This window comes from Aotus nancymaae, unplaced genomic scaffold (genome assembly GCF_030222135.1).
Source record: "Aotus nancymaae isolate 86718 unplaced genomic scaffold, 86718_ANA_hifiasm-v0.15.2.pri h1tg000041l, whole genome shotgun sequence".
NCBI classification, from domain to species: domain Eukaryota; kingdom Metazoa; phylum Chordata; class Mammalia; order Primates; family Aotidae; genus Aotus; species Aotus nancymaae.
Genome location: NW_026988455.1, coordinates 16,265,394 through 16,283,180, shown reverse-complemented (window position 1 = coordinate 16,283,180; position 17,787 = coordinate 16,265,394). Strand labels below are relative to the sequence as shown.

The 17,787-nt window shown below is 41.6% G+C and overlaps 1 protein-coding gene across 8 annotated transcripts in view; it reads left to right on the top strand.

Annotated features, from left to right (window-relative positions):
* DOCK8 (dedicator of cytokinesis 8) overlaps window positions 1–17,787 on the top strand; it is a 242,801-nt gene that overhangs the window by 192,371 nt on the left and 32,643 nt on the right. For all 8 annotated transcript variants that reach the window (XM_064361489.1, XM_064361488.1, XM_064361493.1 and 5 more), the window contains 10 exons: window positions 891–1,030; window positions 3,196–3,378; window positions 3,743–3,872; window positions 4,837–4,924; window positions 9,544–9,640; window positions 11,010–11,144; window positions 12,356–12,508; window positions 14,799–14,957; window positions 16,500–16,600; window positions 17,370–17,562. In XM_064361489.1, the coding sequence (XP_064217559.1) occupies window positions 891–1,030; window positions 3,196–3,378; window positions 3,743–3,872; window positions 4,837–4,924; window positions 9,544–9,640; window positions 11,010–11,144; window positions 12,356–12,508; window positions 14,799–14,957; window positions 16,500–16,600; window positions 17,370–17,562 (1,379 nt within the window). The remainder of the gene's footprint in view (window positions 1–890; window positions 1,031–3,195; window positions 3,379–3,742; window positions 3,873–4,836; window positions 4,925–9,543; window positions 9,641–11,009; window positions 11,145–12,355; window positions 12,509–14,798; window positions 14,958–16,499; window positions 16,601–17,369; window positions 17,563–17,787) is intronic.

The window sequence follows — 17,787 nt, the reverse complement described above, 5'->3', positions numbered from 1 at the left end:
GGACTTAGGTAGGAGGATCGAGGTGGAAATTGCAGTGAGCGGAGATGGCGCCACTGCACTCCACCCTGGATGACAGTGTGAGACTTTGTCTCAAAATAAATAAATAAATACATAAATAAGAACTGGGTTTGTTTTCACAACTTTAGTGGAAAAAATGTTATTTAAACTCAAATTTTTTTAAAGCATTGAAGGCCCAGATGGCTGTAATGTTGACAGGTCTAGTAAAACATGAGTTTTTAGTAATGCAGGAGAGAATCAATCAGTTTTGAATGTTTTACCACACTTTCCCCAGAACTGCTTGAAATGTTAATAAGTTTTGAGTGTATGCTTGGTAGCATTCTTAAAAACCAGACTTTTAAATGGTTTATCCTTTTTCCGTGCTTGCATACATCTAGACTTATCTATAAATATGGCTGTGTCTATGTTACATAGATATAATAAATTGACATTCATTTTAAACATTTGAAATATAACAAGTTATTGCTGAACTTGTGATAATAGCTTATTATTCTATATAGGGTATGCGCTTAATTCTGCAATTGTAGATTTCTTCATTTGGTCATTATTTAAAATAATGTCAATTATTAGAATAGAGAATAAAGTTTTAAAAATTATGTTACAGGAAACTGTTATGGATGTTTTGAAAACTTTTTGTTCACACAATTTGAAAAATTGATTTCTAGCCTAATCTTGTGCTAGACATCATCTCTTTTCTTAGCCTGCCTGTGTTTTCCTATAGATGGTAGCAGATAAATAATGCTAAACATCAGGTTTAAAATTACTGTGCTGAATTTAGTGACTAAGAAATATCAGTCTCTTATTGGGTAGGGGACATAGGGAAATGTCATGTTTGGCTTGACATCACAAATCATGTTTTAATTCCATTGCAGCTATGCGTTGTTTGAGAAGTCGCACCAGCGGCTCGGATGAAGAACAAGAAGGAGCCAGTGCCATCAACCAGAACGTGGCTCTGGCCATAGCAGGGAATCATTTCAATTTGAAAACAAGTGGAATCATGCTGTCTTCCTTGGTATGTTGGTGCACATGTGTCTGATTTATTTTTCATTTCATGCCTTCTGTCATTTTTTCTGTTCTTGAGACAGTCTCACTCTGTTGCACAGGCTGGAGTGCAGTGGCTTGGTCTGAGCTCTCTGCAGCCTCCGCCTCCCAGGTTCATCCTCCTGATTAGCTGGTACTACAGGTGTGCACAAGCACACCTGGCTAATTTTTTCTTTTTGTATTTTTTAGTAGAGACAGGGTTTTACCATGATGACCAGGCTGGTCTCAAACTTCCAGTGTCAGGTGATACACCTGCCTTGGCCTCCCGAAGTGCTGGAATTACAGGCATGAGCCACCATACCCAGTCTCTTCTGTCATCTTCCAATGGGAAAACTCAGCTTAGAGCAGGCAGTGATGGTTTCCGCCTCATGTTGCTGGAAAGAATCATTGTGAGGCTGGCACCTAAGGTGCACATGAGTCAGACAGGGTTCTGGCAACAACAAGAGATGTACAGATCAAATTCAGGCAGTCCCAGTGGTGCTGAGTTCAATCAAGTTCAAGAAAGCAGAAAAGAAGAAAACTTGGGAAATGTAACATCCTTGCAAAAGAGATCAAACCAAGGCTCCCTGAGGGTGGAGGCTCACACTGTGTTCAATCTATGTGTATATAATTCATCCTGTGTTATGCCTCCAAAAAAAAAGATTGAAGGAGGCTGGTAGCTTAGCGTAAGGGCTTCCTGAGCAAAAGACTACAGCTTTTCTAGGACCCCAGGGAGCCTAAGAAGGGTTGTTTGGCTCTGTCCTTTTGCATGGACTCTGTGGAATTAAAGAGAGGCTCCTCTGGGAAGGCATCTTCTGATTCAGTTGAGGTGGAATTCATCTCTCTTCCTTGATGAGCTCTGACTATCCCTTGTGAAATCAGCACTGCATCCCCCAGCATCATTTACTTTTACATTTCAATGTAGGGTATAAATCTGCAGAGAACTTAACTTGCTTCTCCCATGAGAAGGCAGCATCCTGACCTAACTCTTCTTGCTGGATGACTTTCTTCTCTTCCTTCCAGCACTTAGCAAGCCCCATCCCCATGAGAACTGGGGAGGCAGCAAGGCAGGAAGATGAGACAGAGAAAAGACATTGAGATTTTACATCACTGATCTTATATTTGGAGAAATATTGTGTTTTATGACCTCCTCCACCTTTTTAATGTCCATCTTACCCAAGTTAGCTGCTCGAGGCGGTATATGCCTTTTACATTATTTGCCTCTAAAGGAAAAACTCAAAAGCCCAAAGTTCACCTGTTAGAGCATAGTCCTTGTGAGGTTATATCTCAAGATTTCCTTTATTCTTGTCAACAAACTCAGAGTAAGTAAAGTTACAGTTACTTTATAACCTCTATTATTTCTGTCCAAAACTAACATTTCCCTCCCATATCCACAAATTCCTCATTGCAATTTTAGCAGTACATTCCACGGGATATTAGCTACGCTGCATGAACCAAGGGTGCAGTCTCATTACTGTTGTTTGTGTTGATGAGATGAGTAACAGACAGTGTGCTTAGCACTTCAAAATGGATACTTGTGGCCAGAATATTAAAGCCAATCTCCTGAGCCCCCACACCCCCGCCCCAAGCAAACATAAATTGTGGTTAAACTTCCATTACAGCGAACTCCACAAATATGGATTTGATTACTTTGCTGAGCAGTTCATGACCCTTATGTTATACTTTGGACTATGTAACAAAGAAGCTGAATCTTGAACAGCAAAGTTATTCATGGCACCCAGCCAGTTTCCTTCTCCCCTGTAAGTCTAACCCTCTGCTGTCCAGCAGGAAGGAGAAATACTAAGAGATCTCAGCAGCATGAAAGCCCCTTTGTATCACTGGGATTGCAGCGTGCGTGGTCAAGGCCCAGGGCAGATTACCAGGCCACACTGTTCCTAAAACAGAGGTACCGAAAGCCTGGCCCAAATCCTGCCCCAGGCGAACCTCTTTGCTAAGTAACCCTGCTCAAAAAACACAGCTTCTCCTGCCTGTGGAAGGCAGGGCTACTGGAAGCAGATCTCCAGCCTTGCAATGAAGTACAGTCATGGTATTCTAAGACAACACATTGAATTTTTCTGTTGCTTGACTGTTAAGTCTCAGATTTTTCTGTTGCTTGACTTCTTCCCTGGCCTCCATCTCCCTTCTGCCTCCCTCCAGCCCTATAAGCAGTACAACATGCTGAACGCGGACACCACCCGCAGCCTCATGATCTGCTTCCTCTGGATCATGAAAAATGCTGATCAGAGCCTCATTAGGAAGTGGATTGCTGACCTGCCATCAGTGCAACTCAACAGAATTTTAGATATACTTTTCATCTGTGTCTTCTGTTTTGAGTACAAGGTAAGTCTGGAGTGGCACAACTTTATGCCAGCTCTTATATCTCAAGCGCAATTCTGTCTTGTTACTCATCTTCTTTGTTTGGGCCATGGAGGCATCATTAATTTTTCTCATTTCTGTATTCAAATCCATAGCACATTTGTATGTATAGATATGATCATTTCACAGGGAAAGGATCTCTGCCTTCTGTAGAGAAATCCCTATTCCTGTTAACAGAATTTTGGCCATAGGCTGCCCCAGAACAGCGTCTCTGTGTAGCACGTGTCAATACTGGCTGGCATCACTGTGGAGTGTACCGTTTTGATAATTCTCCACATCAACAGAGATCTCACCAAAGGACATGTTCTCCTGCCTCTGTCTTGTCCAGGGAAAGCAGAGTTCTGACAAAGTCAGTACCCAAGTCCTGCAGAAGTCAAGGGATGTCAAGGCCCGGCTGGAAGATGCTTTGCTCCGTGGGGAAGGGGCCAGAGGGGAGATGATGCGCCGCCGGGCTCCAGGTGTGTTGAACTGGCCCTGCGCTTCTTTCTGTCAGACAGTTTTTCACTGTTTGTGGGGAGGAATGTCCTCCCAACATGATTAGACACCATTACTTTCTTGAGTTATTTACAGTAGTGTCAGAGACAGCAGATTCTGGGAGTCCGTGTGTGACATTTGTGTTAGCCCTGTGCCTTTGAGTGAAAGCGCTGTCCTACAATCACAGAACCCTGAAAACAGCACCAAATGACATCTTTTAATTAAAATGTGTTGATGGTAAAAGGTCACCTCTAAGAATATCAGTCATGGATGAGGTGGAAGGTGTTTCCCTCAAGACTGAGGCCTTTCTAGGTGACATTTGACACGTCACTGGAGCATGGTCAAGAAACTGAATAGTTCTGGGCCCAGGATCATCTCCTTGGATCATTCAGGGCACTATTAGAATGGAACCAATTCCCTGAAATGGTTTCAGAGTGTCCCATTCATTCAAGGATTCCGCCACAGGAGGAATGATCTCAAAAAGGCTGAGCCCAAATAGAATGAAATGTCCAGGTACCCTTCATCTTATTCACCATGCTCAAAGTGAAACAGAGTGACAGCTTATTGTATTCGAAGGGACACAACGACAGAGAACTTGGAGGGAGCTCATAGTTTCAGTGGTGGTCAGGACCCTCATTCGACACCCATACTTTCCTACTCAATAATTCAGTAAGCCCCAGAGTTTCACAGGAACCCTCTGATCATGAGAAATGTCTGTCTGACACTCAGAAAGGCAGAGGTTCTTCTCATATTCCAGTCTATCAATCAAAGAACAAGCTAACTTGGACACAGGCATGGCGACTTTGTCTCCTACCAGCAACCAGCATGGACTCTAATTAGCCCGAGAAATGGTGCTGGGGCCTCTCCGTTGAGCTTGTTATGAACTTCTGGTTATCTTGGAGGGTTTCATGCTAATCAAATTCCTATCATGCATTTCTTAACTCCTAGGGAATGACCGATTTCCAGGACTAAATGAAAATTTGAGATGGAAGAAAGAACAGAAAGTTTGGCGGCAAGCTAATGAGAAGCTAGATAAGTGAGTCACTCAGCAACTTTGTGCTACTTTTACCTTAAGTCCAAAACTATTTTTCCCAGGCTACTTGTATTACTGAAACAACCACATCCTTCCAAGGGTAAGAAAATGAAACATCATTATCTGCATAAATACAATTCATCCAGGGAGCCAGGATAATCAAAGGTATAGGGAGTTGTGGTTTCCAGTTCTTAAAAATTTGTCACATTGATAAGCATTTAAAGAAAATTAATATTTCATTAGGAACCTCAGATGGCTTAATAAAAGCAGCTGATTTTCTGGGGACGGTAGCAGGGAAATAGAGAAAGCAGGACACGGTGCCTAGGACCACATATTTTCAAATCAATATTTAAGTTCTGAGAATGTGTACAAAAATAAACATTCAGAGATATTTATGTCAGTGCTACTTAAAGTTTTTTTTTTTTAATTGAAAACATTCTAAATGCTCCAGAATAGGAAAATAGTTTAAAAGTCGGATTGCCATCAAAATGTTTTAAAATCATTTTAATGACATGGAGAAATGCTTATGACATAATGTTAAATGAACAAAGGCTGGGTAGACACTTGGTTTTTGAGTAGAATCTCAAATCTCTGATGACATATAGTCAATGTATTTTTTAAAGGCTAGAAGGACATTTACCAAAATATTAATTGTGGTTTTCTTTGAGTGTTGGGAATATCAATAATTGATGTTTTCTCTTTTATACTTTGCTATGTTTCCTGCAGTAGATATATATTATAATATATATTGTTATCAGAAAAAAAATTATAAAGAAATGAAAAAATTAAAAAAAACCTGTTTGGATCAAAATCTATGCTATAGATAAACAGAGAGATATATTGATGTGTATTGCTATATATGCAGCAATGTAGATCTATGAAAGCTAGAAGTATTTATGTTTGACTAGATAGCACATATTTCCAATACCATTTATCCACAAATAGCCCAATGAGTCCCAGGGTTCACTGAGCAAAATGTTGTAGAGCTGAAATCACCCCTCACACACAGTTGACATGGTAGGATACCCAATGGGTGATGAGGCACTCATCCTAGCGGGTATGGGGCAGACTTGAGTGGCAGTGTTGTTTTATAAATAAATGTGAGTTCGTATCTTTGCTGTTACTACAAGAATGAATCATTCTGGTTCACATATGGGACTTGGGGAGTCAAATTTATTTTAAAACATTAAAGAAATAAGTATGTTTTTATTAGAGATGTGACTTGGAAACCCAGTTGCTGGTATCACGCCTATTTGTTTTGGGTATGTTATCCTTGCGCTAAGTTCCCTGGACTGATTTATAAAATATTTGGATCTGAGAGCCCATACATTCTACTTCAGGCAATGAACAACAACTACAAAATATGCATGCAGTAGGTGCTACAGAATTGCTTAGGTGGTTTAGTTCATCTACTCTACAAGATGAAAAGAAGAGCCCTAAGGAGGCCTGTTTTGCCTGGGCTGGGTAAACTGGTGTTTTAGGAAACCTTTCTCTTATGCTTTCAGGAGCAACACAATATTGGTTCCTTACCATGGATGGCCTACCAGTTTGCTCTAGGTTAGTTCTCAGCCCTGCACCACCTGGTAGGCTGCTGGTTATCAGAGCTAATGATGCACATCTACAAATTCTCAGGGGGTTTATGCTTTTTTTTAAAAAAAAGGCCGGGGGGAACCATAGTAAAATTAGAACTACTCAACCTACCTATATGGAAAATTTGTAATTGTAAGAGTGGTGTCTTTTACCCTCCTTCTGATCATTTTTCAATTATTTTGGCTCTGTTCCTTTTAGAGTAATAATCTTCAACCTAGGCTGCACACTAGAATCACCTGAGGAGCTTTAACAACTGCCAGTACTCAGTTGTACCCTAGACTACTTCAATTGGAAACTCCAGCAGGACCTAGAAATCAGTAGTTGGTAAAACTTCCCAGGTGATTCTGTTGCCACCAAATCCACTGTTTTAAAGGGATAGGTGGTAAGCTTTCCTTTCTTTTTTCTTTCTTTCTTCTTTTTTTTGAGGCAAGGTCTCACTCTGTCACCCAGGCTGGAGTGCAGTGGCACAGTCACAGCTCACTGCAGCCTCACCCTCCTGGGATCAAGCAGTCCTTCCACTTCAGCCTCCTAAGTAGATGGGACTACAGGTGTGTACTACCACACCTGGCTAATTTTTGTACTTTTTTTTGAGACAAGGTTTCACCACGTTGCCCAGTCTGGTCTAAAACTCCTGGGCTCAAGTGATGCACCTGTTTTAGCCTTCCAAAATAGATTACAGGCTTGAACCACCACTCCTGGCCAGATCATAAGCTTTTAAAAAACCAGATTAGTGGTAGTGATGGTTGCACAATATGAATGTACTTAACACTACTGAACTGTATACTTAAAATGGTTAAGATGGGCCGGGTGTGGTGGCTCACGCCTGTAATCAGCACTTTGAGAGGCCGAGGCGGGCGGATTACAGATCGGAAGTTCGAGACCAGCTGACCAACATGGAGAAACCCCATATCTACTAAAAATACAAAATTAACCATTTGTGGTGCCACATGCCTGTAATCTCAGCTGCTCGGGAGGCTGAGGCAGGAAAGTCGCATGAACCCAGGAGGCAGAGGTTGTGGTGAGCTGAGATTGTGCCACTGCACTCTAGCCTGGGCAACAAGAGTGAAACTCTATCTCAAAAAAAAAAAGGTTAAGATGTGTACTTTATCACAATATAAAAATTTGGAAAAAAAACAGAACACTCTAGATCCGTGCTGTCCAATACAGTAGCCTTTAGCCACATGTGGATATCAAATGCTTCAAATATGGCTAGTTCAAATAATGTAAAATATTTCAACAGGACTTTTTATATTGCTTACATGGAAACAGTATTTTTGATCTTTTAGGCTAAACAAAATATATTTGAAATAATTTCACCTGTTTTGTTTTGAGATGGAGTTTTGCTCTTGTTGCCCAGGCTGTAGTGCAATGGCATGATCTCAGCTCACCACGACCTCCACCTCCTGGGTTCAAGCAGTTCTCCTGCCTCAGCTTCCTGAGTAGCTGGGATTAAAGGCATATGCCACCACACCCAGCTAATTTTACATTTTTAGTAGAGATACAGTTTCACCATACTGGTCAGGCTGGTCTCAAACTCCCGACCTCAGGTGATCCACCCACCTTGGCCTCCCAAAGTGCTGGGATTATAGGTGTGAGCCACCACTCCTGGCCTGTTTTTTTTTTTTTAATATGGTCACCACAATATATAAAATGACATTTGTGGCCCCCGTTGTTTCTACTGGACAGCATTGCTCTAAATTTAAAACTAAACTAACAATCAATTAGTTAAAAAGGATGGTAAGGTTAAGGTGGTAAATTTTATGTTATGTGTACTTTATCACAATATAAAAATTTGGTGGCTCATGCGTGTGGTCCCAGATACTCGGGAGGCTGAGGCGGAGGATCACTTGAGTCCAGGAGTTCAAGGTTTCAGTGAGCTATGATGGTGCCACTGCACACTAGCCTGGGTGATAGAGCAAGACTCTGTCTCTAAGAAAAACAATTAGATTTTATTAATGTTACAAATATATTATCCCTTGGAGAATGAGAAAAAATGTCAAGCAGCTTGGGACCAGAAGCCTATCCTAAACATGAAAACGTAAAACACACAGAAATACTTATTTTTGAGTCCTCAATGGTATATAAGCACCTGCATTATTAGGTTAAGGGGGCTCAAGAACAGCTAAATGGTAATCCTGGTCCAAGATATCTGAGCTGATATAATGATACCCCAACACCATGGTAACACCTTGGCCACTGACACATCTTAGTAAAGTTAATTCTTCATACCTACCTTTCCTTGCAACTAAATTTGGATGATGATACAAAATATCCCTTTACGGCTTCACTTAGATTTCATAAGAATGGATGGTCTAGCAAAAGAAATATTCTAATTCCTTAAAGTGAAACCTAGTAGAGGAGCAAGCACCAGGCAATTTCCCATTCCGTAGTGGGTAATGACCAGTAATGTCCAGCAGGATGTTAGATCACCTGCCCTACAGGAATACAATCTTGCTTCCCAGTGGAAAAGGACAAAAGACCTCACGCCTTTGGCTGAGGAACCTCAAGGTGGTCTTTGGGAAGTTTGGAGACTGACTCTCCCCTGACCCGGCTCTGAAGCGCCACCCTTTCCTAACCCAGCCGCATCACTGCCAAGCTCACATCACATCCAGTCTCACTCTCTCACTCTTGTTGCAGGGACTTCCCCTTAACTCAGATCTAGAAACGGTTTTCATGCATGAAATACAGCCATGGCCCTGAGGCTTTAGGCAACAATCTGATAGGACAGCTTAACTGCTACTAGCAACTAATAACAGCTTCTGTACTCATAGTGTTATTTTTATAATTGTTATCATCATTATTAATAATAGTGGGGATGAGCATAACCAAGAGACCTTACCTAGACAATCGTTTCAACAAAACATGAATCACAGAAGGCACCTGCACTCTAGCCACTCAGAGCTGGTTGCTCTGTTTTCATTTCAAGGTTGACTATTCTGGAGATTTCTTTACGCCTTAGTGCAGAGATTGCCATCGTCGGAACCTGGCCAGGTTTGACATGCACTTTAATTTGACCTCTTGTTGTTTCTTAGAACAAAGGCAGAGTTAGATCAAGAAGCCTTGATCAGTGGCAATCTGGCTACAGAAGCAAATTTAATCATCCTGGATATGCAGGAAAACATTATCCAGGTGAGGAAAACAAACACCCAATCTGATCTATCTCCCATGAATATGTTTATTAGAATTGAATAAGAACTTCTTTATGCAAAATTGTGAAAGACATCAGTGTGATCCCACGGCATCTTCTTTTTAAAATGAAGTTGAGAAGTTTACTCTTTGCAGTAGTGTCTACCTTATAAATTCCAGAGATACCAAACATTCTTCTGGCTTCTTTGACTTAGGGCTTACTTGGAGAGAGGGTTATGTGTTTGGCAGGCTGACCCTCTTGGTTAAATTTGTGTGAGTATGTACCAAGTTTATAATATGGATGTTGGGCTTACAGTTTAGTATCTAGAACAGTAGTGGTAACTAGGATCTTTTCTGATGGGTCAACTCCAGTTGAATGACGGTCACGGTCTGATGTGGGAGCTATGATTATGATGAGGCTAAGTAAAAAGAGTGCAAAATGTGACAAATGATGTCTTCTTTGGACTTAAATTGGTTAAGGAAAGTCATTTGTACCATGAATTTGCCATTCCTGCTGTAGAAAAATATAGCTTTGTGAGCTTCGTACCATACTCATTTTATCGTCTATGTAATATTTCCACAAATTCCCAAGATGTCTAGGTAATGAGTTTTTAATTTCCCTGAAAAACGAGTTTTTACATGTTTCCATTGAGAAGTCATTCATTCATTAGTGTAGGTCCAGTGTTGCTTTTAGGGCTAGAAGAAATATTGTTGAAACACAGTGGAATCTTAATTCTCTAACTTTTAAATTGTCTAAAATCAAAGTAATCGTCATACAAAAATAAACACAGAAAGTATGTGATATTTTTGATGGCTTTGAAATCTTTGATAACTTAATGCTTGGTATCACATTCACCATATCTTTATATAGCATGACATTGGGTGCCAAATATCTGCACCCATCCTCAAATATATTTGCAGTTTTCAAAAAAAGCTGAAACTTTTTGTTATTATCCTTGGTGTTGTTAGTCTTGATGTAGCTGATAAATAAGCTTCTATTTAGAAGCATTGCTGCCACCAAGCAGGCCCGGTTATACTGGGAAGCCCACAATTGTGTTTTGAATCCCGTAAGGAAAGCTATGTTTCATAGACAAAGAAAGAACTTTCCAAAAGATGTGACCCAGGATGAGGGAGATGGGCCTTATACCTTCATTTAGGAACCCAGAATAAATCTCAAACTAGTTGGAAGCATTGAAATTAAGCCATTTGGAAATAGGTCTTCAGTTCCCATGGTTAATGGATGATGCCCGTGGTGGCTCACCAAACTCTTAAGACTCACCACGGGAGATGGAACATCAGCACTACTGAGCTAATTGTCAGGAACATTGGCACAGTGCAGGGATTCAATGATGCTGTTCTTCCATTCCCCCAGGCAAGCTCGGCTCTGGACTGTAAAGACAGCCTGCTGGGAGGTGTTTTGAGGGTGCTGGTGCGTTCTCTGAACTGCGATCAGAGTACCACCTACCTGACTCACTGCTATGCAACCCTCCGCGCCCTCATTGCCAAGGTAAACATGGGATGCTTGTTTTCTTCCTCTTAATTAACAGTAAGATTCTCGTCTAGCTTCACATTTCTCTCTTCAGGTGAACCAAAACTCACAGAGCATAGTAAGTGGCCTCACAGTAAAGGTCTTAAGTCTTTCTAGGAAGAAAGTAGATGTGCTGATTCTGTGGGAAGCCACCATGCAGAGGAAAAGCAGGGGCTCCCATACTTGAAACGTGGACCTAACTCTAGAAGTTGGAAATGGCCACTCACTGAAGGTCTATGACGTGAGAGAAGAGATCGACTGAGTGACTTAGCAATTTCACTCTTTCTCTGTAATACCTCCTCTGAGTGAGATTAAATCCTCTATGTGATTCCCATTAGTCTTACAAAATGTCATGCCATAAAATGCCGGGAAGGTTAGAAATGAATTTCTCATAGCCTGAGGAATGAGGATTATCCTGGGGTAACATGCGGATTATTTTTCTTTTTACTTTTTATTTATGTCTTTATTTTTATTGTTTGAAACTGAGTCTCGCTCTATCACCCAGGATGGAGTGAAGTGATGCCATCTCAGCTCACAGTAGCCTCTGTCTCCCAGGTTCAAGCAATTCTCGTGCCTCAGCCTCCTGAGTAGCTGGGATTACAGGTGTGTGCCACCACGGCCAGCTAATTTTTGTATTTTTAGTAGAGACAGGGTTTCACTCTGTTGGTCAGGCTGGTCTCAAACACCTGACCTCAAGTGATCCGCCACCTCAGCCTCCCAAAGTGCTGGAATTACAGGCATGAGCCACCACACCCGGCCTTTTTTTCCCATTATTGAAGATCTTAGTTGGTGCCTTCTACATGGGATCTTTCAAATTTAGAAAGTAAAATCCTTCTGCTCATCCTTAGCAGGACCGTTTTCTCTTTTTAAGTCACCAGTAATTTCCCGGGAACCCAGGAAACTCAGGTTTAATTCCTTTATAGTTGTTATTACACCAGTGAATGCGACCTGGCTCACAGTGCAGTTAATACCACAGCCCTGACCTTAGCTGGGCAGTTCATAATTAAATCCCAAGTAGCCTCCATTGCTTAAATCTGTCTTCTGGCTCACATAGCTCATTATCTTTTTGGAGTAATGTATTAATTCTTCTAGGCTTTTGCTTGTCCAAATGGACATTTGCATATTTCAACGGTTCAGAAAGTATATCAAAGTGCCAAGTGATACCTGATGGCCCCTTGTGTCTCTCCTAGTTTGGAGACTTACTCTTTGAAGAGGAGGTGGAACAGTGTGCCAACCTGTGTCACCAAGTCCTGCACCACTGCAGCAGCAGCATGGATGTCACCCGGAGCCAAGCCTGTGCCACCCTTTACCTCCTCATGAGGTTCAGTTTTGGAGCCACCAGTGTAAGAGTTCGAACCAGCTGAGTGACCTGGAATCGGGAGAGAAAGTTAATGCATAGCATCAGCTGAGAAAAAAAACATAAGGAAATTTTACAGTATTGCACAGTATTCTGTCCTGTGAGAATGAAACAATGGAGTATGTAGGTAGATAGCAGCTTCCATTTTAATTTGCATCTAAAAGTGAATTCATCAGATAAATGCAGTGGTCCCTTATCAGTATGTTTCTAAAATAGCCAGGGGCCAGGTGTGGTGGCTCATGCCTGTAATCTCAGCACTTTGAGAGGCCAAGGTGGGTGGATCATTTGAGGTCAGGCGTTCAAGACTAGCTGTGGTCAACATGGTGATACCCCCATCTCTGCTAAAAATACAAAAATAGCCAGGTGTGTTGGCGCATGCCTGTAATCCCAGCTACCTGGGAGGCTGGAGCAGGACAATCGCTTGAAGCCGGGAGGCAGATATTGCAGTGAGCCAAGATTGCGCCATTGCACTCCAGCCTGGGCAACAGAGTAAGACTCCATCTCAAAATAATAATAAAATAACCAAGTGCAGTGGCTCGTGTCTGTAATCCCAGCACTTTTGGAGATCAAGGCAAGCAGACCACATGAGGCCAGGAATTCAAGACCAGCCTGGCCAATATAGTGAAACTCCTATCTCTACAAAACAAAAAATTAGCCAGGCATGGTGGCACACACCTGTAATCTTAGCTCCTCGGGAGGCTGAGGCCCCAGAATCACTTGAACCCCAGAGGCAGAGGTTGCAGTGAGCCACGATTGTGCTACTGTATTCCAGCCTGAGACCCTGTCTCAAAAAAAAAAAAAAAAGAAGAAGAAATGGAAGAATATTTTAGATTAAAAGTTATCATCTGTGGGGAAAAAAATACAGTAGACAGGTTAGAATTCAGAAGAGTGTTTCCTGTTTCTAAATTCTGACTAGCTAGTGCCAGAATGACCTATGGAAGAGAATTTTAAATAATCAGTGTCATCTAACCTGAGTTTTATTTTCATATTTTATTTATTTATTTATTTATTTATTGAGACAGGGTCTTGCTCTGTCACCCAGGTTGGAGTGTGGTGACACAATCTTAACTCGCTGCAGCCTTCAACTCCTGGGCTCAAGTGATCCTCCAGCTTCAGCCTCCTGTGTAATAACTGGGATTATAGGCACAAGCCACCTTACCCAGCTAACTTTTTTTGCATTTTTGTTGAGACAGGGTCTTGCTGTGTGCTCAGGCTGGTCTCAAACACCTGAGCTCAAGTAATCTTCCCTCCTCAGCCCCCAGAAGTACTGAGATTATAGGCATGAGCCATCATGGTTAGCCAAGACTTGAGTTTTATTCAAAGCTACGAAGGCTATAGAGTTCAGCTTTATTATAGAACAGTCAAGTTTGCTTTAGATTTTGATATGTTCTTTGACATTTCCATCTGTGGCCGAGTATACTCAAGTGATATTAAAAAATAAATTGGCCCATGGAAGAAAGTCAGCCTCCTCTGAATACATTAAGGATGATTATTTAAAAGCCTTTAGGACATTCCTCAGGGCCCCTTGAGATAGCCATATTTTTTCATGGACCCATAAAGAAAGAAGAATCAAAAAGCTTACCCAGAGTTCAAAATCTCAGAAATGCTGGCTGCAGAAGTCCCTTAATTTATTTATTTAGAGACAGGGTCTAACTCTGTCACCATGGCTGGAATGCAATGGTGTGATCTCAGCCCACTGAAACCTCTGCCGACTGGTTCAAGTGATTCTTCTGCCTCCGCCTTCTGAGTAGCTGGAATTACAGGTTTACACCACCACACCCAGCTAATTTTTGTATGTTTAGTAGAGACGGGGTTTTGCCACGTTGGCCACCAGGCTGGTCTCGAACTCCTGACCTCAAGTGATCCACCCTCCTTGGCCTCCCAAAGTGCTGGGAGGCCAAGCTGAAAGTCCCTTTCTTTAAATAAAGTTTAAATAAAGTCCCAAGAAGAGACTCTTGGCACAAAAGGATATACCATATCCTCAGACCCAACTTTCTAAGAATCTTCCAGCTTGCAGCACAAAGGCAGCACAGTCCTCAATGAAAATTTAAAGGGAGCCTGACAGATTTATGTGAGAGCAATGTCCATTTAAACCATTTAAACAACAATATGAATCTTGTGCAAAGTGTAGTTCCCATTTCATTGAGAGAAGGGGAAATGTTAAGACGGGGGTAAAGGAAACATTGACGAGTTATTTGTGTCTGGTCATGCTGCCTTCAGTTACCTACTACTAAGTGCCTCTTATTCATTTCATCTTTTTTTTTTCACTGATGTAGAACTTTGCAAGAGTAAAGATGCAAGTAACCATGTCGCTGGCATTTTTGGTGGGCAGAGCACCAGACTTTAATGAAGAGCACCTGAGAAGATCCTTGAGGACAATTTTGGCCTATTTAGAAGAGGACACAGCCATGCAGATGACTCCTTTTCCCACCCAGGTACACCGAAGCACATGCATGTCTCATGCGTGAATTTGGGATCTGCCAACTATTATGTATGTATGTGCATACATATAGATGCAATTTTTATAGAAATATGCTCACATAACATTTGTAAGCATTTATTGTCCAATACGCATGTGCTCTCAGTGCTCTGAGAGGTTAAAAAGAAATACGTCCACTACTGTCCCCAAACTCAAGATGCTAACAGTCTGTTTGGAGGGCTCAGTCTCAAAACAATTAGTAGTCAGTACAAGACAAGTGATAATAAGTGTCAACTGTGTGGTAAGGAACTAAATGCTATGTAAGGTTAGAGGAAGAGAGGACATGATCAATAAACAATCTGGTGGCCAGGAACGCCTATAGGGAGGGATAAGATTAAAAGGCTAACATAGGGTTCAGCTAGGCAGCAGACAAGTGGGGGGAAATTATAAGTAGCCGAGAGAATGAATTATTTGTGTCTGAAGGGATGGTAAAGGGACCAGCTTGTCTGGTAAGGGGTAAGGAAGGGCCAAGTTCGAGAGAGCTTGTAAACAAGGTTGTCCTAAGGAAACTTGTAAGGACGATAATCTCTTCCATGTCCATTACAATGACCATGGAACTCTGGCCTGTCCCATTTATCTTTTAACTCCAGCTCCCAGCCTGCTCTATAGTAGGGTCTTAATTAAGTGAGAATGAATGAATGAATGTTTTCTGTTTTTTCCCTTAGTCTGAGAACCCTATTTCTAAAGTCTCTCTTGCCCTCTCAAGCAAAGTTGCATCCTCATTCTCAGAACCTTTTTCCTCTCCTCTACCTCAGATCCTTCCTCTCGCATTTAATCTTGACCGTACTCCTTTAATTTCATCATTTATGGAGAGATATTCACCAACAAGACCAATCAAAATATGGACCGTTTAATAATGGTCTTCAGTGCCTTCACCCAATGAAATGATGCTAGTGGTAGAAATTTTAGGAGCTCTGGCAAGCTGGCAGAGGGGAGGGGGGATAAGACAACATTCTGTGGCTGAGTCACCTGCCAGGGGCTACAGATCAAGACATAGTCTCTCATTCTTTCTGTACTGCAGGCTCCCCTGTCCCTCCACTGTTGGCTTTTATAATTAAGAACAAATAATTACAAGAGGTTCTAAAAATCTCTGAAGCCCTGGGAAGATCCAAGAGGCTTCTGAGACATGGAACCCAAGCTGAGGTCCTAAGCTGCTTCCTACTTGGTATAAAAAGCCCTGATATTCCAGAGGAGAGTTTAGAATTTTTCAGTTTACAAGTAACTGAAACTGGTTGAAACTAATGTAAACAAAAATGCTGGAGAAAGACATGGTATGAGGATTCAGGCAGATTTATGGATCTCCAGGGCCAACACACATCCAGGCCTCAGAAGCACCTGGACTGGGGAAGATGAAAACTAGATGACTCTGCCACCTCTAGTCTCTGCTGCCCTCTGATCCAAGCCTTCCCATGGCTTCCCCTTGCATTTTCAGTGTAATCCTAACTCTTCACCCGGGACTACAAAGCCAAGATTATTTCAAGGCTTACACTTTTTGCAGGTGGAGGAACTTCTCTGTAATCTGAATAGCATCTTATATGACACAGTGAAAATGAGGGAATTTCAGGAAGATCCTGAGATGCTTATGGATCTCATGTACAGGTAAGCTTTCCTGACACCCAAGGGGCATCACTTTGGGGTTGAAGATTTGTCACTGTGGAGTTCTTACTGATATAATGATCACAGGTAACATGGATATAGTGGTTTGGATGACATTCGAATAATATATAGAAATTAAACATTCAGAGTAGGTTAATTCATATGTAAATTTTCAGAAGGATTCCCTAATTTAAAGTGACACATTATTTAATAACACTATCTTCTACTTACCACAGAATCAGAGAAAAGAATAATCAACTGTTATAGGAATTATTTTATATATGGTTTTCTTCCAATTATATTCAGACATAACACATAAAGTTTTACTTTAGAAATCATTTTTTATACTTTAGTTTAAAACTGGGTCTTCCAGTCCTTGTTCGGGAAAAATTACTTACAGAGGCAAAATTGTTCTGATGCACCGTCATACAAAGGGCAGTACTTTTGTCTTCTGTTTTATTTTGAGAGAAACAAAAGAAAAGGCAGAAAATTGCCTGAGAGCCATTAAAATAGACATCATGTTATCAGGTATTTTTTCCCCATAAGGCTTTTACTAAGTACTATTTCTTGGAGGTCAGCACACCTTAAACATGGAATAAAAATCAAGGGACTAATATATGTTTCTTTCTCTCTCATTTTCTGGAAATGTAGGGTGAAATCTTAGGTGGAGGGGTACGGGGAACGCTTGGGGAGAAAAAAAGAAAAGGTCACGCACAGTAGAACAGTGTGATTAACCCATTGTCCTCGAAACTACTTTTCAATCTGTCTTCAGAATTGCCAAGAGTTACCAGGCATCTCCTGATCTGCGGCTGACCTGGCTCCAGAACATGGCAGAGAAACACACCAAGAGGAAGTGCTACACGGAGGCCGCCATGTGCCTGGTGCACGCCGCTGCCTTAGTGGCCGAGTATCTGAGCATGCTGGAGGACCACAGCTACCTGCCTGTGGGCAGTGTCAGCTTCCAGGTGGGATGTGTGCAGCTTTTCCCTTAGAGCAGTGGTTCTCTGGGAAGTGTTTCACCTGGGCGATTTTGTCCCCCAGCCTCAGGATGTGTGGCAATGTCAAGATACATTTTTGTTATCACAATGGGGATGGGTGGGTAGGTGCTTCTGGCATCTGACTGGTAGAAGTGAGGGACGCTGCTAAACGTTCTGCTATAAGAGAGATCCCTCGACAAAGAAGTATCTGGC